The sequence below is a fragment of the Trachemys scripta genome, chromosome 4 (assembly GCF_013100865.1).
Source record: "Trachemys scripta elegans isolate TJP31775 chromosome 4, CAS_Tse_1.0, whole genome shotgun sequence".
In the NCBI taxonomy this organism is placed as follows: domain Eukaryota; kingdom Metazoa; phylum Chordata; order Testudines; family Emydidae; genus Trachemys; species Trachemys scripta.
Genome location: NC_048301.1, coordinates 120,198,997 through 120,222,934, shown reverse-complemented (window position 1 = coordinate 120,222,934; position 23,938 = coordinate 120,198,997). Strand labels below are relative to the sequence as shown.

The following is a 23,938-nucleotide window of genomic DNA, read 5'->3' as shown; positions in this document are numbered from 1 at the left end:
GACTGTGTAGAGCCGGATCTCGATAGATAGATAGATCGATCTGACCGTGTGGATCCAAAAGTGCCCGTTCTGCAAAAATACTCAAAAGGTTTTGCTTTTGTTCCACATTGGAATGGAAAGAGATTTCAAAACCTCACAAGTTTGTGTGAAGCAGAGTTGTTCTCTGGCCACTTCTACTCAGGTCCCAGCAGCCAGGGCCGGCTCCAGGGTTTTGGCCGCCCCAAGCAACAAAAAAAAAGTCACGATCTGTGGCGGCAATTCGGCAGAAGGTCCTTCACTCCGAGCGGGAGTGAGGGGCCGTCCGCCGAATAGCTGGACCTGTCGCCCCTCTCCGGAGTGGCTGCCCCAAGCACCTGCTTGCCAAGCTGGTGCCTGGAGCCGGCCCTGCCAGCGGCCTCGGCAAAGAGACATGGTGTGCACGGATTATTTAGCCTTCACTCAGGGGACACCACTGTCTCTCTCTCCTCTTTATCCCAGCAGAGTTCACAGATCAAAGGGCCTCTGGCCTTCTCAAGGGAGTGAGCCTGCTAAAGTACGTGGGGCATTTTGCGGGAGGAAAGTTGTGAGGTTCAGTTGCAGCTATTTAACATGAGCCAGGGACAGAACAGCAGTCCTGTGTATTCAGTATTACTGAGTCATTTACAGATGTTGCTACAGCACATTATGATAAAATGTCATGGGGTTAGCACACAGCCCCATACTATAATTATACTCAGCATGGCTTATTATAGCTTATTAGATTGGCATCTGTTAGGCAAAAAGCATTGACAACTGTTACGACTACATTTATAACCCTCTGGAGAGCAGCTGATTAAGACAAAACACCCTAAATCACTGAGGAATTGTGTTCTCCCTGGATGCAGGAAGTAGGGTTTTTTACCTTTCATTTTTTGTATTGGAAAATATATTTTGGAGCTTCTCTTAACTAGAGATGCTTCTACCGCGCTCCTCACTGTAGTAGCTGAGCACCTCCCAGGAGTGAATTACACAACATTCCTCACACCTGTCACCTGTGGTTTGTCTCTTCATCCTCTCCGCAGGGGAGAAGTGTGTGCTCAGAGTGGCTTGGTTTGGTAAGGTGTGCTTTTCGATGGCAGGGTTTGGTTGGTTCTTGTTTGGGTTTGTGGGGGCTTTGGGGGCACGGGGAGATTTTGTTTTGTTATTTGCATCTTGTAGCTGAAAACTATCCTTCTGCATGCCCACCTCGGCCAAACGGCAAGCCGCGCACTTGCAGGGTGCCAGGATTCCAGAGGCAGGTTCTTACCGGGGCAGTAAACTTGTGTTCCTTGCATTGAACCATGACTCCTTGATTCTCACATGCCTTGTATCATCCGTGTAGGGGCCTTGCCTTTTTGCGAGCGTGGCTGCCCATTGAAATGGCTGCTTGATTCTCTAGGTACTTGTCTGAGCCCCACTCCGGTAGTATCTGCTGCCTCGCAATGATTCAGGGATTTATCCTTATGACACCGCTGTGTGACAGGGAAGGTCTCATCCCCACTTCACAGATGGGGAACTGAAGCACAGGGCAGATTAAGGCCGTGGCTAAGCTACGAGCAGGGAGTGAGTCCCAGCTCATGTAGACACACTTGCACTAGCTCTCATCCGAGCTAGCGGGCCAAACATAGTGGGGCAGCTGTGAGCAGAGCATGGGCCAGCTGCCTCAAGTACAACTCCACCTGCCCTCCGCCCCTGGTGCAGCCTGGGATGTCACGCAGGGTGGAAAGAGGAATTTGCAGAGATCTGCTACACTTGGAGCCCTTATGCTAAGAACAGCTCCGGATTTTAAAGGAATTTCATTGTACAGCAAGTGTGACCGTTTGCTTATTACTTGGCTTGTGACTTTTCTATAGCCCTTGATGCCAGATTAAGAAATTACACATTTCACTCCATCCTCAGTCTTGAACTTTCCATTTTCTTCTTTGTGGCCTGAAGCTTTCCAGTAGAACAGATTGCAGATTTCTTTCTATTGCTAATCTTTGGCTTGTCAACCATGATCTGATTCAGGCCATATAAACATATCAGGGTTTTGTAACCTTTCAGTGCTTCAGTGTGCATCTAGTGAAGACGAGAGGAAGGGAACTTGCTGCTTTATGACAGACAGACAGTCTGCCTAAGCTGGAAACCAATTCCCCATCCCTTTGGGAGACAGGTGGGCCTGGCTCCAGATACCCCGGAATATTGGGGAAGTTTGCAATTGGAACTAAGCTCTTCATCTTGGGCCTGTCTGTCTCAAAAGTTGTAAATTGTACTGTATGTGTGTGTGTGTGTGTGTGTAACTATAAAGGGAAGCTATGATTAGTGGTGATGCACAACAGTGAGTCAGGGTTGGCTGCAGAGTTTCTGAGGGGCAGAGCCCAGAGCCACCCCATATGGACAAAAATACAAAGCACTTACCAGCTGTGGCCTGGGTATTCCACTCACACCAGACACAGGTAGAATCCTGCAAATTAAAGATGGCTAAAGGCAGACTGATTTTATGCTTGTGATTCGATTTTCCCCATCCTGCTAGGTGAGGCACTGTACTTGCAACAATCCAGAGGAGCAAAAACTAACCATATCTCCTCTTGAACATTCAGTGCCCCCCCCCCCCCCCGAAGCTCTGTCGCTTATGTGTGGTATTGCTGCTTAGTAGAGATGTCTTGGAGAGAGCCAGGATTCATTAGCTGCGCTTTGCCTGGCTGGAGCCTGATAAGACGGAGGCTTTTCATACGTGGAGCAGGCACACAGAATCCTTGTGCTCGTCAGTCATTTATGATCCTTTGCTCTTTGCTGGGCAATTAAATCCTTCCCTGCCTCACTCCACCGGGCGGGGCCCAAGAGCCAGACTTGAGTCAGTTCCCATTATAAATTAAGCTGCCTCTGCGTTTGACACCCCCCACCCCCGGGTATTTCCCTGGGAGTTACTGCCTCTGGGGTTTGGTTTGGTTTTTAAAGCCAGAGCACAGTGAGCCAGCTGGCCACCCCCTATGAGCTGGTTCGCTAGCTGTGTCTGAATAGCACTTGTCAGGGAGATTAGCGGGCTTGCTGTCCTGTTCTAAAAGCATCGAGCCACATGCTGAAAGGCGCTGGGTACGGGGGCAACGTCAGCCCTTCCCCCAGTTCTGGGGTTCATTTATTTCCCTAAAACACACCATTAAAAGACAGAGGCTATGGCTACACTACTACGAGGCTTTTAGCAACATGACTGTGCTGCTACAGCCGTGCCGCTAAAAGCCGCGCCGTGTAGCTGCTGTTTGTCGGCAGGAGAGAGCTCTCCTTCCACCCCCCACGAGCGGCTCTGGCTTTGTCGGCAGGAGAGCGCTTCTGTTCACACGGGCGCTTTTCGTCGATAAAACTATTGTCGTTCGGGGGAGGGAGGTGCCGACAAAGTGCCAGTGTAGACAAACCCAAAGAACGCAGGCTCCTGCTGACAGACCTGAGACTGGGAAACAGAAGAGGCAATTTCAAGGCCAGATGTCACGTGGTAGCTACTCTGTGCTAGAGAAGAAGTGAGCGTGTAATAGTCAGCTAAGATGGCAAAGGGACCTGCAGCCCCTCCCCCTGCACAGCCTCCTGTACAATTTGCTCTGAACCAGGAGCTCAGCACCAACCGAGGCCTCAAGCTGCAGCCTGAAGGTGGAGATGAAAACCCCTGATCTCAGCAGCATCCAGAGATGGGGAGCTGTGGCTGCTGGGCCAGGCTCTGAGCCTTGCGGTTGCCCTTCTTTCCTCAGCAGAGAGTCGGGGGTGAGACAGGCGAGAGGGAAGCGATGGCATGTGCCGGAGACAGAGCATGGTGTACAGGTCCATTGCTGTGCAGCTCAGGAAGTGTCCCTTGGTTTGAGCATCCAGGCTGGTAAGCTTTGCTGGTACAAAGGGTTGTATTCACAACAAGGTTAATCCTTTCTCCCAAGGCTCTGCTCAGAGGCCTTTTAGAATGCCACTCGCTCACGTTCTCTGAGCGTCCCTGCTCCCAGCACGTTATAAATGACAGCAAAGCAAGCAAAGGGCCAGCCAATCCAAAATAAACATCGCTCCTGGAAGCCAGCGGCCAGGTCTCTCCTCTCCTGTGGCAGAGTCTGGCACTTTCGTTTCCAGTCAGAACTGAGAGGGGGCACTGTCTGAGCAGCAGCTCCCGAGGTGTTCTGGTGCCTCGCTCGGTAATCCTGTACTTTGGCTTTGCTGCCTTAAGCTAAGCTGTTCCCCCGTGCTAGAATCGAGCTCTGAAGGTAGAGTAACGGACTCAGGGAAAAGTTCACCTTCTGTCCCACTGACGGTTGTGTTCACAGAACGGATCCTTAGCAGGGATGGGAGAATTCCTAGTACTGGGGCGGTTATGGCCGTGCAAGTGCAGAGCTGTTGTGAGCAATTCCCCAAGATTTAAATCCTGGCGCCTGGGCCCCAAGCCCCGGCCCACCTGGGGCTAATCCTGCCAGGCTAGTGGTGGGGCCCCCTCTTCTGTCGGGCTTCTGAAGAGAATGCCACGCGGAATCTTTCCTTACATTTCTGTGCCTGCCTATGTTCCTCTGCGTCACCACGTCTCCAGCTGGAAACACAGCTTGTCCCCCTTGCGCCTGCCTCATTCGTCTTTCTCTCCTCCAGCATCCCTTCACTAACACGCAGGAGCGATGCTTTAATCCCCAGGCAGCATTCTGGCCCAGCCTGCATGAGACACAAGGGATCAAATAGCGCTGGGTGGGGTTTGCTCCCATGTGGGCAAAGGGCTCGAATGCCTGGGTTGGGTGTTGATCTCTGCAACCTGATTCTCTGGCCTGTCAGACCTTTGATCCGGCTCTACGGTCGCTGCCTAGGTGGGAGAGCTGCTGCCAGCCAGAGCGGTGCTATCCAGAGGAGCCCACAGCAAGAACCTGCCATTGGGTCTGTTGGTCCCCAAGCCCCGTAACTGGAATTCCCCTTCCACAGGTGAGGGAGAGCAGCTCCGGCTGGGGGAGGAACCCAGCGGAACAGCTCATTTTCCAAAAACCCCACATGAGCTCACTGCAGTAGAAAGCATGTGAGATAAAAGGGGGGTGACTGTGCTGGACAGCCAGGCTACGGTGCTGCTAAAAGCCTTCAGCACTTGAGAAATCACTTTAGTGTATCTCTCCCTATAGACTGTTACAATAAAATGGCAATATACAGTTTCAGACACATAGCAAAGCTGCAGCTGTCACCAGCCTCCCTCCCCCCAGAGCCTGAGGACCTGGGGGGCATGTCGCAGTCCAGTGGCATAGGAAGAGAACCCTCATTCAGCTGGTTGGGTTGCATTCAGTTTAGTTTCTTTGCCATTTGCTGGGAAGAGCAGCCAGTGCCGAGGTGCTCTAGGAGATGGCCCGCAGTCCTGTACTGCCAGGTGGAGGTGTTCTTATTGAGATAGGTGGGGACTGATGCTGACGTAGTCACTGTGATAGTCTCCATATGGCTGGGCTGTAAGTGTCCTCCAAATGTTTGCTCATTTCCCCAGTGCACTGTAGCTCCACAGCTATCCAGACTTTCCTGCTGTTCTGGGATGGAATTTGTTGGAAGTCTCTGCTGCTGCTGAGAGGTGCTTAATTGAAGAGAGGACAAATGCTTCAGCAGGTCTGTTCCAGCTGCTTATGAAGCGCCCATGTTCTTCACTATTACATGTGCTTGGAAGCAGAGGCTCCTTGGCTTCCATGTGAATTCCCTTCTGTAGTGCTGGGCGTTGGCAGAACATGGCCAGGGCCTGTCGCTTTTGTCCTTTTGAAAAGCTCCAAACTTATGTCCTCGCTCTGATTGGCAAAAAAGATTTAATTCTTCCCCAAGCCCCCAGACTAATTTCAGAACAAAGTCTTGCTTAGAGTTAATAATCTCTGCAAATCCAGGCTTGTCTAGAAGACGTGGCCAATCGTGTCTCCGCCCCGGAAAGTGCAGGAAATAGGGTACCCTGCTGTTAGCATTCAGGAAGCTGAGACAAACTGAGATGCAGCCAAGCAAGTTCAGGATGGTATGTCCATCTCAGACAGCAGCTTGCCACCTTGACGTGATAGCAGGTGTTTCTGCCGAAGGAAACCTCCGCTGGAACCCATGGGAAAACCTCGTGTCTCTAGTGTACTTGTAACGGGATAGCGTCCCTGGCAGGGCTGGAGGCAGGGGCCAGCCAACCCTACTTACTACGGAGGCCCACCTGAGCAGGGATCAACTGATTCCCCTATAAGAGCAGTAGGAAGCTCCTGAGAAGGGAAGATGCTCAGGGAGAGACGAGCAGAGGCCTGCCAAGGCAGGGAGTAATGAGATTCCAGCAGGGAACCGTGAGCGTCACGTGGGGATAGAGAGACTCCAGAGATTGTGGGGTGAATAGGCTCCAGCAGGGAATACTGAGGTGTCAGGGAAAAGGCTCCAGGCAGGGGAGGCCTGTCAGACTCCCAGCAGGAAAAGTGGGAGTCTGAACTTGGTGGGAATCTGAGAATTTCCTGTGGGAAATGTTGTTATTTTACTAAATCCAGCCCCAGAGGAGAGTTTGTTTTGGAATTTGTTTGAGAAAGCCCTGAAAGAGGGGAAACTGAGACAGGTGCCGCAGAACCACCCTGAGCCACGAGGGGCTGTTATAGAACTGCCCAGGAGTGGCATGCCTGTGACGCTCCCCTTTCTTTGCCCACTGCTCTGAAAAGTCCCAGGAGGAACACCCATGGTACAGGCACTGCCCGTAAGCAGCAGAGGAGAGGCACAGCAAAGCAGCCAGCACTGTGTGTATCAGCAAGGCAAGCAGTATGGGGCCCGTCAGCACAGGTTCCCCTGCCATATCTCTAATAAATGTTTGCTCCTAGTGAATTTCGTCTCAGTAAGTGGTGCTATGCATTTCACCTCCACAGAAAGACACCGAGCAAAGTACCAAGTTAATGAGCACTCTGGGCTCCCAGGCTGTGCTGAAGAACAGTTTCGTTTATGGCTAATATTGTCCTCTATTGATGAACATTAGAGGAGGTGCATTCTCTGCTCTGCCATGTGCTCCTCTTCAGCCTCCATAGGAGGGGAGATAGTCACACACACAGTCTCCCAGTCCATTAATGTGTGTAACTCCCCATTACCTTATCCTCCACCTGCAGCAATGGGTGCGCTGTGCATTGTCACTGTCTTAAACCTCGCTATCAGTAAAGGCAGGGAGCATTCTCCATTACAGGTAAGTTCAAACCAGTGGGTTTATCTTGGTAGTGACTGTTCAGCATCCCCACTGATGGGGAACCCCAGAGGCAAGAGACCAGGGCCTGAATGGAGTTTATGCAACCTCCATCCCTTGTCCTCTGTGACTGTGGGAACTAATGCATTTCATAGCACCTAAATACCACAGAGACGGGCTCACCAAGGCCCCCATCCAGCAACATACCAATGTAACAACGGCCAGACTGGTCAGACCAATGGTCCATCTAGCCCTGTTTCCGGTCTTCCAGCAGTGGCTGGTACCAGGTGCTCCAGAGGGAATGAACAAAGCAGGGCAATTATCAAGTGAAAGCAAAGCACTTAAACTCATGCATAACTTTAAGCACATCGGTAATCCCATTGGATCTATGCACAGACTTAAGTGCTTCGCTGGACTGGGGCCTATAACATGTAGAGACAGCTGGAGGCCTTCCGAAGCTCAGCTTTCTCCCATTTTCTGACTATGCTAGTGTTAGCCCTTCCTCTTCAAAATGAACCTCCAGCTACATATTGGAATACAGTATGGAGAACCCTGCTAATAATGCACTAATATATGCGTATATACTGTCTGTACTGTGTTTATCATACAGCCTTTCATCTGAGGCTCTCGGCACCCTTTACAAGGTTGAGTTAAGTCTCGGCATGCTCCTGTGAGGTTGGTATTGTTTCAAGCTTGCAGAGAAACCGAAGCAGAAAGAAGTTAACTTCCTCAGTGTCAGGAAGTGAACCAGTGTCAGTTGGGAACAGGACCCTGAGCCTGGACCACTGATCTGCCCAGCCAAACACATGGCCTGTCTTCCTAAATAAAGGCACTGCCCACTCTCTGTGAACAGCTGCCACCAACAGCTAAGCATAGTAGCTTTTCTTTTCTTTTTGCTTTCAAAGATCCAGTCTTCTCATGGAAAGACCCTGTACCTACTTGGCATTAATGATATGGGAGAACTTCCTTGGAGCTACCTGGTTAGATCATCTGTGTATTCAATCAGCTTTGATTTGAAGAAGGTGGTACTTGAGTTTTGATATCCTATAGCTGTTACCAGATTTGGATCTTTCTGGCAGGGTGGATGATGTTGATACACTTTGTTGCTATATGTAAATACACTGCAGGAACTGAACCTGTTTTGCATTAGCCCCTTAATTATACAAATATGTGTTTTGATTACTGCTTTGTAATTAACAATAAATAATGGATTGGTTTAGTGCCTCTGTGGGCTTGGGGAATAGCACCATATGGTAGAGCAGAATTGTACTACTTGCTTAATTTTCTGCTAATGGCCAGTGGGGCTGAGTCACAAACGTGAGCAAAAAGGGTTGGCAGCTCATCAAAGAGATGGAAACCACATAAGCAAAGGAAGGGATCGGGGTCAAGTTGATCAAGTTCACATGTTGCATTAAAATCTGGTGCGGAGGTGTCCATTGAGGACTTTGGACAGCTCTGCATATCTGTTTTTCTGTTCTACCTTGGGTGTAAGCATTTTTCCATCTTTGCTTTTTATTGGCCCATGTCCTGTTTTGAAATTTCTACCCAGGTCACTAGGTAAACAGCTCTGTGGTTTTCTATCAAAGCAGCAGCTTCAGTTTGAGCTGCTAGGTCTCCAGCATATCTCCATTTATCTTCCTTGTGTTGCTTTTCACAGCTTTTGTCTGCTTTCTTATATGCCTCCTTTGCCTTTTCCAGGAGTTCTTTGGTCTTAGCATTCTGCAGTTTTCTGTTCAGTACTTTTCTTTTCTCTATGAGAGGCCAGATTTCTTGGTTTATCCACTTCTTCCTTTGTCTATTTTGATATCCAGTTGTGACGGCTGCAGCTTGAATCACACTGTCTCTGAGCACTGACCATTCTCCCTCAGAACCAAGCTGTATCTCACCTTTCTCTGCCTCTGGCAATGTCTCAGATCTGCCCCTTATTTCCCATTGGGATTTCTCACAGTACTCCTTTGTTTTCAGTTTTATACTCTTAATGTTCTCTACCACCTTCTGGTTAAAGCTGATCGTCTCAATTTTAATTTCAGGTTAGCAGTGGAAAGGTTGTGGTCACTGCGGAATATCTACAGCGTAATAGGACCTCATTCTGGGACAGGTGACCTGATGCTCAAGCTAATGCAGATGCGCTCCATCTTGAGTGTTCATTTTGCCATCCGGTGAATTCCATCCATGGTTCTTTGTGTGGGAACAGGTTACTTGCAGGAATGAGGTCAGAACCAAGTGCAGCTCACTGAGTCTTTCCCCGTTTTGGTTGATGGTCCCCAGCTGATCCATCCCCGTTGCTCTTTCCATGTCTTGGTTGTCACAGCCTACTTTAGCATTACAGTTGCCCATCACCATGCTGATGTGGCTAGGTCCCAAGTCTAGAATCCAGAGCATCAGTGAGATTAGATTGATAGGTGTGGATGAGAAACGCTGCAAGCAAGAAAAGAAATATCTCATTTACTCAGGTCATAGTGACAGCAAACCCTTGGCGGTAATACACTCATTGTGGAAAAATCACTCATTAATTGGGACCCTATTAACCAATGCATCATATACGCTTGACTCCAAACCAGAGTCCAAGAGATGTCAATCGTACAGCGCTGTGCACCAACCAAGGAACAGAGCAGTGGGGAAGAGATGAGTTCTGCAATTGTATCCAAAGTGTGATTGACAGAATATCTAAACTATTCATTGCCTGCTAATAATGTTATGTGGTTTGTGACTAGGCACATGGTATGATGTCTGTTTGCTGAATGAAACTTCTGAAGCAAAATAGTTACAAATAATGAATTATGCAATTGGATTAATCATAATTCAAGTTGAAATTCATTAACCGTAATAAACCAGTGTCCAGACTCATGAAGAAGGAATACTCTCACCCTCTGCGTAACCAATCTAGAACTCAGAACAGAACTTTTTCACAAAGTTGTTAATGAGCCACTTTTCCAATTATTCTACCAGCTCTAGAACTCATGGAAAGGACCTCAGTGGCATTCAGGCACTGAAGTCTGTAAAACACCCCAAGAAATAATATATGGAGATACACCTATCTCCTAGAACTGGAAGGGACCCTGAAAGGTCATTGAGTCCAGCCCCCTGCCTTCACTAGGCAGGACCAAGTACTGATTTTTGCCCCAGATCCCTAAGTGGTCCCCTCAAGGATTGAGCTCACAACCCTGTGGTTAGCAGGCTAATGCTCAAACCACTGAGCTATCCCTCCCCCCATTACAGAGGGCGGGAAAAACTGCAGCTGCCTATGGAACAAGGGTGGTTTGGACTGAAAATGTGAGGTTGCCTCGTATGCTCTGGGCAACCAAACATAATTGGTTAGATCCAGCCACTAGCTCCCTCCAAGATCTCTGTAGAAAGCAGGTTGTCTCCACGCTTAGCCGGCAATAATTAGGTGGTTTTGATGTTTATAATCTTATATAATTACTCTCAAAATATCCTCTGATTCATCCCAGTCTTTGAAGTCGGCGCTTTGCATTCCAATAAGCCCTCTTGTTGAAGGAGCATCTTGTAGTGGTAAATTAAACTTTTCAGAAGTCATTTCTATGTAATTGAAACTTTGGTGTAGCTGACTCCAGGGCCTGGTGTCTCCATAGCAGTGTGGGACACTCTTTAGTAGGGACAAAGGGTGCTCTCTCTGTGTATGGAGCTCTGCATTCCCGCGCCAATGCCCTTCCACTGGGGCCCTGCATGGCTGGAGTCACTCTTCATGGTACTGCAGAGCCCCTGGATTGCCAAGTGAGAATCTGGGTGGGAGTTTAGAATCAGCCACAGGGAGCCAGGCTTCCAGGAAGGAGGGGTGGGGTCCATGCACAGTGGCTCGTGGCTCCAGGCTGAAGGAAGGTTCCTTGCCGCATGGATCTCAGATCTGTAATGCTTGGAAGGGGCCCTTGAGCCTCTCCGAGCAGGATATCAGTGAAGTTTTCCATGTGGAGATTTCTACCCCACCTCTTGGGAAGGGAGCTCCAGCCATTGGAAGATATGCACACAGCTAAACCTTGCAAGAATGCTTCATATAAAGCTATCCGGATCAAATTCTGCTCTCATTTACACTGGTATCGATCCAGATGAACTGCATTGACTCCTGTGGAGATACTCTGGATTGACCCCAAGCGTAACTGAGAACGGGATTCAGCCCACATTCTATGATGGGGAGCCGCTGAAAACAAGACTCCCCTTCAGGCTGTGACAGTTTGAAAATGTGCCCTGCTCCTTTGAGACCATGCACGGTGCATCTGAAGCAGCCCCCCTGGGTTCCTGGGCTGCTGTCCCCAACAAGCCCAGCATTCATCCCTGGCACCTTTTGGTATCTCTGTGGCTACTGCTAACGCTGCCCTGCACTGGGCAGTGAAGTATCTGATACACTCCTGGGGAACGAAAATCATTGATTTCTTTTCTTTGCCTGGTCACACTGGCAAAGAACTCGGTAACTGGGGGGTCCAAGCTGCCTTTTACTAAGGTCTGCCCTGTTGTCCGTTCTGGGAATGGAAACACTTGCTCTTCGGCAAGTCTCTCAGAGGGCTGGGCTGTGAAGTACCTCACCTTGCCTGGAGTCATAAACCTGTGCTAGTTCCAGTTGCTACCGTGGGAAAGACACAATGACTGGTGACATTTGCTCTTGTCATTCAAGTTACTGGTGTGAACAGAAGCTGTTCTGAAAACCAAGTGCACCCCGATGGGGCTGTATCTCAGTTTGCATTGAATGCCCTTTGTTGGCGGAGTGGCCGCTACATGGAGGCTCCTTTCAGAGAGAGGCAGCTTTGCATTCCTTATTGCAGCACACAAGATGAGAGAATGTCTGAAGGAGGATAAAGCTCTGTCCAGCCCCTAATTGTTTTCTAACCTGTTTTGCTGCCGAGAACTTAATGAAATATCTCCCCATCGCTTGTGACCCTGAGTCGCCTCTATCTGATGGGGGCTTGTTTCTCCAGGAGCACAGATTTGGTGCTTAACAACACATTCACATCAGGCATCCAGCCTGTTCGGTAGCTTGTGGAAAGCAAATCAGCAGCAGTTAGACTTGGAAGCAACAGATGCAAATGACCTTTCTAGTTCAAGAATGTTTCAGGAGATATTTCCGTCGCTTACAGACACCAAGAGAACATGGCCAGTTAATTAGAATTAGAAGCGTGATTGAAGCATAGGACACCACCCAAATGGAAACAAGTAGCCGAAGGACACAGCCACAAAACTATCGGCTGGCTGACTGGCACCTGACGCTAATGCCAACAAACAGCTGCCATTAGAGAGCAGGTGGGGGATGCTTCTCACCCTGATTGGGCCCTCTGCGGGCCTGAAGCTGGGACTCCACATTCATAATGGGGGCAAAGGTGACTAGATTTTCTTCTTAAATGCCCTGGTAAAAAAAGCTCTTCATTTCACATTGCTTTCGTCCCTCCCTCCCCTCCCCGAGCCTTCCAGAGCTTAGTCCGAGCTAGGTTCCTGCTTCCAAAGAGTCCACTCCCTATTTCCCAGGTGTTCTGGGATTGCTGTTCCTTGGGGTGCGCTTCTGTCCCTCTTGTTAAAATTATGCTTCTGTCCCATATTTTCCCTGCTTTCTTGGGTGTCTCTGCACAGGTCACAAGGCAAAGCTCTGATGGCCAATGTTTGTGTATAGCTGAGATTTAATGGAAGAAGCTAGTGTTTCACTTCCCAGATAAATGCAAGGTGAGCTCTTCTCTTCCGTTAGCCCATCTGTGCCTGAGATTTCCAGCAGCTTCTTGTGCGCAGATTACAAAGTCCAGCTTTTCAGATGTGTAGTGCTGGTGCTTCTTGGTGGAAAAAGGATTAAATCGCCTGTTGGTGTATGTCCCACAGGGGCTGCCATAGGCAGGGCCGACAAAAGGGAGGGGAAGCCGGTACAAATTACCAGGGCCCGGCGGTCCGGAAGGGGGCCCAGGGCCCGGCTTCCCCCGCCTCTTGTCGGCCCTGTTTAGCCAGTCCGCCCTTACTGGGGGGCCCAAAACAATTTTTTCACCCAGGCCCGAACCCGCTCTTGGTGGCCCTGGCCATAGGAGCAGAGCGTCTTTGCCTCTCCCCTAGCTATAGACCCTCGTAGTAATCTGACAAAACCCCACAGTCTGATTGCCAAAAGCTCTGGAGATAGACCCATACATCTTCATAGCTGCTATTGCGACAGAGAGGCCCTCACATGACTCCGCCAGGCCCTGCCATGTCGGTGGTGGTGGTGGCTGGCTTGCTGTACTGGCATCCTTGCCCATGGACAATGGGCACAGTGCAGCCAAGATTCTGTTTTGCTTTGTGAGGTTTTTGTAATGACTTGTGCCGTCCAAGGTCACTTGACAGGTTTTTGTGAAGACTAATTAGTTAACGTCTTTGCAGAGCTGGGAGGCTAAAAGGTGCTGTCTTATCCTAACTACTTTTATTGATCAGGCTCATTGACTTGAAAGCATCCAAATCCTTTGGAATCACATCAAGACAAAGGGCTCTGAGGTTATTTCTTAAAAGGAACCACCTGAGATATTCTGTCTCTTCCTACTCTTCCCTAGTGAAACAGTGGAGTTTGGTGTTCCTCAGCAGGTGGCTCTCACATCCCAGCATAGCTCCGAGCCAGTTCTTCATCTGAAAGAAAATCTTAGCTGGGAATGCGCCAGCCACACCTGCTCCCGGTGCCAAGACTTCTCATCTCTCACTAGGCCATTTGCAAGGTTACCAGGTGAGAAGCATTCCCAAGAGAGATGTGCTCTCTCTCTCTCAACACATAGATGCAGGCCAACTAGAAAGTTGTACTGGCACAAGCTCGGTCAGTGTAGTACCACCAACGAAACTATTTCTGCAGCGTGCGTCACACTCAGTGCATTGTGTCCACACAGAGTCCAGTTGTATTGGCAAAAGCGTGTTGCACAGTTGGTAGGCATCCCACAGTTCCTTGGGAGGCATGCAGGCATTCCACAGTACACAGTGACCCTTTCCCACGTGGCTAGAATGACCCAGAGATGCTACAATGTGGTGTGAGCTACCAAATTTATTTTCTTTTCTCTCTTGGGGAGAGGTGGGTGAGAAGCTAAGTGATAGCTGGTGATATAGTCAGGAGAACTCTTCACATCAGACTAAGAATCATCTATGAATCTTGATGGTGAAAGCTACTTCAAAGTAATAGAAGTCACTCTTGCCATAATTAGTCCAGCACTGTCTTGCGATAAATAGACTGGTGTAATTGGGGCTTTGTCCAGTGTGTTAATTCGTTTTCTGTTTGGACTCTGCTAATTATCTCCATTGGTAACTCAAGCCTGGGGAGCATAAAATCACCAGGGACATAAAATCTGCATTTTAATCACACCATCTTCTCCTAACATGTTTCCATCCAAGGTGAAACAAAACGGAGCATTTTATTGATGAACTGCTTTCAGGAGCTTCAGAAGGCATTGAGCCTGGGGAGGTGGGATGGGGGAGCAGGGAAGGGCTTTGACAAACCCAACAAAGACCCTGCCTTTGCCTCTGCAAATAGCACAGACTTGCTTTTTGATTGAAGGTGGAAATCTCCAAACTGTCCTATCTGCCCGCAGGGTTCATCCCATCTCCTGGGCACCCCTCCTGGAAAAGACCCACAAGATGGAATAGAGAATGGAAACCTTCCCACAGGTTGGTTGGTTGGTTTTCTTTCTTTTGAGTAAATCCTGTAGGGTTTATTAGAGAAATCAATCGCAGGAATGTAATTCTCTAGGATGGCTACAGATAACTAGAGAAGAGAGATCATTCTCGGTTCAGTTTGAACGATTCTAGCACCATTTCTCTAGATCCCTGTTACATTCCTCTAGGGCTCTATTGGTTTAAACTCATTAAATTCTATAGGCTGTTTCCATGACAAAAAGATTTCTTTATAGGACATTTTAGTGTGTGAGTCTCCAACCAAACATTATCCCAGTGTCGCGGAGGTTGGAGGTTGCGGTTGGGGGTGGCCTGCTCTCTGATGCACAGCTTCTAAGCCACGTTCCTGCTCCCTGTAGGGTGATCCCATGACATGGCCCCTGCGTGGCTCTCCCAGTCACCCCTGCTTCTGACTGTGCCAGGTGCCATGTTGTCGTGCAGGGCGTGCTGAGGCAACAGCTGATCACGTGCTCCGTTTCTCAGGAAGGAGAGAATACTCTGGGGCTCTGGACTTGCTGCTGTTTCCTTGGCTTTTTGGAGGTCATCTCAGCCTCCTCGTTTTTTACTGGCATCAGCCACCAGAATGGCTAAGCTCTGTCTCTGCCAAGGTCTCCAAACCAGCGTTCCCATTCCAGGACTGCGTGCTGCAGGTCAGGCCTGGCCTCAGGGACAGCCTTTGGGCGGGGGGTGGCATGTGAATGTGACGTCTTCTCCGCAGCCAGGAGCAGCCCTGGATCAGGAACCAGGGACATTGCTTGTAAGGGAGGCCAGCCTGCCATATGTACTTCCCAACAGAGTCACTGGCTGCACATGAGAGCAGGTAGGTGACATGACAGGCCACCTGGCAAGGCATTGGAGGAGCAGTTTGCACTGACTTTTGTATCGGGGTGCCGGCCCACGGACACTGTGGGGCAATCTGAGAGCTGCTTCATTTGGGCTGCCTCCTCGGCAGCAGACCCCAGGGAACTACGCCAGTTTCTGCAAAGAGCAACGCCTGAGTCATGATGCTGGTTTGGTTTGGGTCTGGCTGGGAAGTGACTTAGGGGAGATGGACCGTGCCCTCTGAGATCAGTCGCTAGTGCAGGCAGCCCCTGGGGGCATCGGGTGGCTTGACGGCGGCGGTCTGCAGCGCAGTTAGAGCTTCTTAGCACCTGTACAGAAACCGGGTAGAAAGAGGGGCCAGCTCCTGCAGCGACCCTGCCTGCAAGAGGCTTACAGGGAGCTCTGTGCACCAGTCCCAGCAGGGTTCTGAGTGTGCTGTGTCCATTGGACAGAGGGAGCAAAAAGGACCCAGAGCTTCTTAGGGTGGCTCCAGCTGCCCTCACACAACATGCACCGCTCCTGAGCTGCACCCCTCTGGCCGCTGCTCTGTTAAAGTGACAGCTACTTCTGCAGGAAAACAAGAGCGCACAGTGGTGTTTTGGCGATGCGCTGATCCAGACAGCTCTTTGTTGGCTCAGAGGACTCCTCTGATTCATTGTTTTTCCTTAGCGTCAGGATGCAGGTGTGGGAGATCAGAAACAAAATTGACTCAGTGTCTTTGATGTGTTAACTGTTCCTCCTACTGCATAAACAGTGATAAAAACACATTTAGCAGCAGCTTCCTCGGCACCACCTGCCCTCCTCCAGCCAGTGAACATCCCCTCACCTCCTTCTCAAAACCAAAGCACATGGTGCAGAGCGAGAGTGTGAGTGAGACTTTCCTTGTGCTCCCAGCAAACAGCTGAGGCAAACAACATTTCCAGTTAGCCAATTTTCACTCCTCTTGTGCCATTTAACAGGGGGGGCTTTGTGCTCTGTAATCTTCAGCACCAGTATCTTACCATCATGGTGCCAAGCTGCTGCCAGCTGCCCCAGTGTGCTATAGCCCCATCTAGTGGCTTATCCTGAAGCTCTACTCTGGGGTTACTGCTTTAGCTCAGGTGGTAGCAGCCTGTGCTCAGAGCTGAAGGTCCAGGGTTCTCTCCTGGTGCTCAGTCATCACAGCTTCAGCGATGCTGCTGTAGATACTCACCTTTGGGTCCCCACTGTAGGATACAGCAGCAGTTTATTTGTATCGGGGTGGAGCCAACCCCAGAAACCTCCCAAGGGTCAAGGTGTAAGCGTGAGGAGAGGGAAGCCAGAATGTCTGGTAACCTGGCCAACAGCGACTGCTGCCGATCCTGAGAGGGATGTGTCCAGGAAGAACCGCTCCCCCTGAAACGGGAGCTGGGGAGGGGGGAGACCCAACCAATACTGAGGCCCCAGCTGCAGTTTAGGAATCCTCTGCAGGGTTCTTAAACAGTAAGGAAATGTGACCCTAAAGAGCCTGCACTACCATGGGTGGTCTCCAAGAGAGCTCTCCGTGTTCCAGCGGGGTAAGGCCCTGTGAACAGGAGGCCTTCTGCTTCGGGGTGATCCAGTCAGTCTGCCTCTCTTATGCACTTTTCCGCATCAGCATCTGTTATGGTTGGTTACTGGGACATTGTATATATTTCTAGGCCTGATTATGACAACCGTCCCACCACAGGGTCACAAGAGCTTCGTGATACATTGCTGAGTCTGGAATTGTACATCCTGCTTCCCCAGTAATGAAGTGTCAATACGGCAGATAAGTAGTTTGCCTTAGTTAATAATTCACTGTCATATCTAAGGGGAAAAGGTGAATTTCTCTGAGTAGCAGATTTCGCGGAAAGCTGTGAACTGCCCGTCTCCCCCATGCATACTTGGCAGCCAAGCAAATGCTGTAAGAGAGGGAAGACTCCAGGGAACTCCCACGTGTGGCTGGGGAAGTGTTTAAGCCAAAGCAAATGGCTGGACTATTTATGCTGTGCTTTGAGTCACGAGGAGTCTGGCTTCGTTACTGTCAGACCTGCCAGCCCGCGAAGGCAGCCCACGAAGGCAGCCCCGAAGTGCTGCGCATGGCAGGGCGATATGAGCACACAGGCTGATCGTTTCCCCAAGCTAGAATTTCCTCTTGTCCCAAGTGGCTCTCAGGAGCAATCTTCATGCAGTTCCCATCTACTCTGATGGCAGGAATATCCTAGCAACCTCTGTCCGCAGGGTCCTGACCAGGAGTTTCTGTTAGCCAAGGAATTTCTGATTTTTTGTTGTAAATGAAAGGATATTGAAGACGTACCTTGTTGAACACTAAATGTCTTTTAAGTAACTTGCAGTGTTGTAGCCGTGCTGATCTCAGGCTATTAGAGAGACAAGGTGGGGGAGATAATACCTTTTACTGGACCAACTTCTGTTGGTGAGAGAGACAAGCTTCCGAGATTACCCAGAGCTCTTCTTCACCTAGTGCTCCTCCTGCTTCAGGTGATTGGAAGAGGAGCTCTAGGTAAGTTCAGAAGCTTGTCTCTTTCACCAGCAGAAGTTGGTCCAATAACATTTTTAGAGGACCTGATCTTTTCACAGCCCCAGTTTAAGACTCATGGACTCAATTATGGTCCAACTCCATCAAATCAATCTTTGTTTGATAAATCTATTCTCAGATAATCCAATGTCATCTTCAAACAAGCCGATGTTTTTCTGAGGCTGGCTCTTTTTTTAACACCATCTGTAAACTCCTGGTTCCATCCTCCTTTGTTTTAGGTGAGCTGCTAGAGAAAGGATTTTGGAGCTCATGCATAAAAGCATCCCTAAATCCTGTCAATATCTTGTGAATGCCAGCTCAGCAAGGAGACGTGTGGAGCCCTCTCAAATAGGCAACAAGTTTTCAGAGTTGATTCATTATTTCTGAAGCTTTTCATTAACAGCTATGGTGTGTTAGCAGATTTGTGAGTCCTACATAATTCCATGGCATGAAAGAAATGTCTTAGGAGAAGTTTCCTGCAACACAGCCACTTCCATCAGTGATGACTTCTGCATTGCAGCTCTGCTTATTCCCTTATAGCATCCTGCACTGTAGGTAGTTTAAATAATCAAAAGGAGGAATGCACATTAAGGGGAGGAATTATGATTATTATTTTGGGTTTCCTGATGGTAAACGCAAAAAGCAGCTCGGTCCTGAATGCAGCCAGGCTGAGCCGTTGGATTTTGTAACTCTCTTTTCCTTTTAAAACTTCCTGTCACTATATTCACAAATCAAGTCTGACAGCTAAGCTGTCCGAGGATTTGCTCTCTCGTTTCTGCTGTCCCCTTGCAGGGTGGTCGGGATACTCCTGATTCAGCCCCAGGGGCTTAGCTCAGGGCCAGCAACAAATGTCCTGTATTATTTATCCTTCAAACCTTATTTTTGTTGCTAATCATAGGAATAATAATAAGGATAAAGATGCTTTCAGGGGATGCACCACATGGTAACTCCTTGTCGTTGATGCTAATATGCCATGTGTTCAGATTTATATCTCCAGGCTGAGGGCTAGAGACTTCTGACAAGGATTTGAAGGAACTGTAGTGGAAAACATTTCTTCATTTCAAAAACCATTTGCAAAAGAAAGTGCCAGAAAAGGAGCCACAGAGACATATTTTCAAACAACCCAGCTCCTTATGTTTTCGCACAGAACTGTGTTTGACACTGAGAACCCTGAGAAGAATTCTAGGACTTAGCTCAAAATACAGTAGAGCGGTGTCTCCGGAACCCTGCGATGTTGAGAACATGATTAGCCAAGTATCCTAGGAAGCTCCGCCATCTGTCTTGCAATTCTATTTATTATTAAATGAGACTAAACCCATTCACTCACCAGCCCATGACACGCCCTTTCTCTCAAGGCTCTGGTTGCAATGGCTTGAATAAGATAAACTGTACAGTCTGACTCAGACATGGCCTGTTCATGGAGCTGCCGAAGGAGAGCAGCTGGGTGCAGGAGGTTTCCAGTATTCAGAGGTGTGAGGTGGGTGCTTATTCTCTCCAGGCCCTGCTCCTTCACTCACTGGCAGCTTTTACATGCCTCCTTCAAGGCAATTAACCTGAGGGCAGCTAAGAAGCTTTCCCCTGCTCTCCTAGACGGCCTGCCAACCTAGATAGTTAATACCATTGGGATGCAGCTCCTAGATGTTAACACAATTAAGATACATGGAACAATGGGAACCACAAAAAGCTGTGTCTCCTGAAGAGGTTTCTTTATCTCAGTGGCACTAGCTTATTGATATCCAGACGTCACATTGTGTATATATAACACTTGTTTGAGAGTTGTTTGTTTATTTCAATTGATGTTAAAAAATCCGGTAGATCCAATAGCACTTGTGTTCCCAAACAGCAAGCCAGCGACAGCTAACAATATGAACAGGTTCCCTCATTACGCCAACAAAGTGATTTTCTTTATTTCATTTTTAGATTCAGGTGTTTTGTCAAGATGAAAATTTAAATCCCGTTCATGTTTTATAGGGTTTTTTTCCCAGGCTTTAACATCAAAGATCTAATTATGGCTAGATCTAAAGTAAAACATAGAATCAAAGGAATAGAACTCATGGAAAGACCTTGTATTTTATGGTGAGACATAGTTGAAGGCTTATTTCGGTAACAGCTGCAATGAAGAACAGATGCGGCAGCCAACAGGGCGGCTAACAGGGGAGTTTGAGAGGGAGTTCTCATTGGAGGAGAAGGTACCTGTATTTGCATCTGTCCTGGGTGTTCCTGGGTGTTCTTGTGTGTTTGTTTGTTTTGGTTTGTAGGGGCCGGCAGGGGCTGGGTGCTGGGACGGACGCCGAGGCCTGAGCAGGGGGCGGGGCTTGGCTGATCAAGGGGCCCATAAAAGCGGCCGCCCAGCCAGGCAGCGGGACAGCGGCAGCCAACAGGGCGGCTAACAGGGGAGTTTGAGAGGGAGTTTGCAGGGGGAGGTAAAGGGGGAGGCAGGAGGGCGGGGTTCGGTGTGTGCTCTGCTTCCACAGGTGCTGTGGGCAGGGAGTGCAGCAGGCATGAGCCAAGCAGCAGGAGCAGACAGAATGCAGATGGCTGCATGTGGAAGCTGTGGTATGTATATGGTCCTAGCAGGGGAGCCGGAACACAGGTATGTGTGTATGAAGTGTCGCCTGATAGTGTTACTGGAGGAAAAGATTAAGGGGCTGCAGATGCAGGTAGATACCCTGGTGGAGTTTAGGCGGGGGTTTGAGCAGCTGATGGAGGACAGGCAAGGAGGGGCTGAAGGAGAGTGTCCTGCAGCGCAGGTAGAGGCAGAGGACGGTGAGAGGGGAATGGAAGGGGGAGAACATGGGAGGTGGAAGCATGTGACTGTGAGAAGCAGGCCAAGGAAAAGAAGGGCCAGCGAGGGGGGAATAGAACTCAGGAATAGGTTTGGGTGTTTGGATAGCGAGGTGGAGGGGCAGCAGGTGGCGGCTGAAGGTGGGAGAGTGAGGAAGAAGAGAAGAGCGGCTAGTCCGAGAGAGAGAGGGGAGGAGTTGATGGAGACAGCACCAATTCTGGGCCACGGGAGGAATCAGGAAGGCATGAGGGGGAGCATAAGGGAAGATAGGAACAGGCACAGGTCAGGACTAGAGGGACTAGAGACTAGATTACTAGATCGCACTGTTGCCAGGCGAAGGCAGGTGTATGTAATTGGAGACTCTTTACTGAGGAGATTGGACAGGCCTGTGACCAGGGCGGACCCGGAGAACAGAAGGGTGTGCTGTCTACCGGGGGCAAAGATACGCGATGTGGACCTGCGGTTGAAAAGGATCCTAAAAGGAGCAGGTAAGAACCCCTTGATAATCCTTCATGTAGGAACGAATGACACGGCTAGGTTCTCGTTAGAGAGAATCAAGGGAGATTATGCCAGGCTGGGGAAGACGCTCAAGGAGATAGAGGCTCAGATTATCTTTAGTGGGATTCTGCCCGTTCCGAGGGAAGGGCAGCAAAGGGCTGATAGGATTGTGAGAATAAATAGTTGGCTAAGGGAGTGGTGCTATAAGGAGGGCTTTGGGATGTATGGCCACTGGGAGGCTTTCGGGGACAGACACCTGTTCTCGCGGGATGGGCTCCACCTGAGTAGGGAAGGAAATAGACTTCTGGGAGGGAGGCTGGCTCATCTTATCAAAAGAGCTTTAAACTAGGAAGTTTGGGGAGAAGGTTGGGAGATGCACAGTTAATCTCCACGCCAGATTCCAGTATGGAAAAGGTGAGTAAAATGAGAGGAGACATAGCCGGGGAGATGAGATTGGACATAGGAAGGACAGGGGGGATGGACGCAAGGAGGCCCGCAACTTATAGTGCTACTAATGGGAGACAGGCTAAACGACATACATTAGGGTGTTTATACACCAATGCCAGAAGCCTAGGTAATAAAATGGAGGAATTGGAGCTCTTGGTCCAAGAGCTGAAACCAGATATCGTAGGAATAACAGAAACGTGGTGGAATGGCAGTCACGACTGGAACGCAGGTATGGAGGGGTATGCGCTGTTTAGGAAAGACCGGAATAAAGGTAAAGGTGGGGGGGTGGCATTGTATGTCAATAGTGAAATAAGCTGTAAAGAAATAATAGTTGATGGATTAGATAACACAGAGTCCGTCTGGGCAATACTCACACTGGGTAATAGGACTACTAGAGCCTCTCCGGGGATAGTGCTTGGAGTGTGCTATAGACCGCCGGGATCGACCCAGGATATGGATAAGGAACTATTTAATGTGTTTAGAGAAGTAATTACTAATAGAAACTGTGTAATTATGGGGGACTTTAACTTCCCAGATATAGATTGGGGCACAAACGCTAGTAGTAATAATAGGGCTCAGATGTTCCTAGATGTGCTTGCTGATCAATTCCTTCATCAAGTGGTAGCTGAACCGACGAGGGGGGAGGCCATTTTAGATTTGATTCTGGTAAGTAGTGAGGACCTCGTTGAGGAAGTGGTAGTGGGGGACAATTTGGGCTCCAGTGATCATGAACTAATTCGGTTTAAAATACATGGGAGGAGTAACAGAATTAAGTCAAAGACTAGGGTTTATAATTTTAAAAAGGCCAATTTTAACAAATTAAGGGGACTGGTAAGGGAAGTGGATTGGGCAAACGTATTAATGGATCTAAAGGCAGAAGAAGCCTGGGATTACTTCAAGTTAAAGATGCATGAGCTGTCGGAGGCCTGCATTCCAAAAAAGGGAAAAAGATTACAAAGCAGGAGATTTAGACCGAGCTGGATGAGCGACCGACTCAAAGGGGCGATTAGGAAGAAACAGAAAGCGTACAAAGAGTGGAAGAGGGGAGGGATTAGTAAAGAAACTTACCTTAGCGAAGTCAGAGAATGTAGAGATAGAGTGAGAAAGGCCAAAGGCCGTGTAGAGTTGGACCTAGCGAGGGGAATTAAAAGCAATAGTAAGAGGTTTTACAGCCACATAAATAGGAAGAAAGCAAAGAAAGAAGAAGTGGGACCGCTGAAGACTATTGCCGGAGAGGAGATTAAAGACAATCTAGGCATGGCGCAATATCTCAATGAATATTTTGCATCGGTGTTTAATGAGGCCAATGAAGGTATTAGGGATGCTAGCATCACTACAGAGGGGCATTCAGGATGGGGGATTACCGTATCCGAGGTAGAAACAAAACTTGAATGCCTTAATGGGGCTAAGTCGGGAGGACCGGACGATTTTCATCCGAGAATATTGAAGGAATTGGCGCGGGAAATAGCAGGCCCGTTAGCGATAATATTTAATGTATCTGTATACTCGGGGGTGGTCCCGTTAGACTGGAGAATAGCTAATGTGGTTCCTATTTTCAAGAAAGGGAAAAAAAGTGATCCGGGTAACTACAGGCCTGTTAGTTTAACATCTGTAGTGTGCAAGGTGTTAGAGAAAATTCTGAAAGAGAAACTAGTTGAGGACCTGGAGGTTAGTGGCAATTGCGATAAATTACAACATGGTTTTACGAAGGGCAGATCGTGCCAAACGAATCTGATCTCCTTCTTTGAGAAAGTAACGGATTTATTAGATAAGGGAAATGCGGTGGACCTAATATACCTGGATTTCAGTAAAGCGTTTGATACTGTACCCCATGAGGAATTATTGGTTAAACTGAAAAACATGGGGATCGATATGAAAATCCAGAGGTGGATAAGGAATTGGTTAATGGGGAGAATGCAGCGGGTCGTATTAAAGGGTGAACTGTCGGGTTGGAGGGAGGTTACTAGTGGAGTGCCTCAAGGTTCGGTTTTGGGACCCATTTTATTTAATTTATTTATAACTGACCTCGGGACCGATTGCAGGAGTGGGCTGATAAAGTTTGCGGATGATACGAAGGTGGGAGGCGTTGTAAATTCGGAGGAGGATAGGGATAGCCTGCAGGGAGACTTGAATGAGCTTGTGAATTGGA

At 48.9% G+C, this 23,938-nt stretch overlaps 1 protein-coding gene across 3 annotated transcripts in view; it reads left to right on the top strand.

Moving 5' to 3' along the window:
- The window catches only part of SYT6 (synaptotagmin 6), an 89,310-nt gene that overhangs the window by 14,444 nt on the left and 50,928 nt on the right, over positions 1-23,938 (top strand). Inside the window, exons 1-3 of one of the 3 annotated variants that reach the window (XM_034770635.1) lie at positions 8,701-9,329; positions 13,624-13,790; positions 14,641-14,716. The exons of 1 other annotated variant lie outside the window; for it this stretch is intronic. In XM_034770635.1, coding sequence (XP_034626526.1) covers positions 14,699-14,716 — 18 coding nt within the window. In that variant the 5' untranslated portion in view covers positions 8,701-9,329; positions 13,624-13,790; positions 14,641-14,698. Of the gene's footprint in view, positions 1-8,700; positions 9,330-13,623; positions 13,791-14,640; positions 14,717-23,938 lie in introns of those variants that run through there. One more of the 3 variants, XM_034770636.1, reaches the window with a different exon arrangement.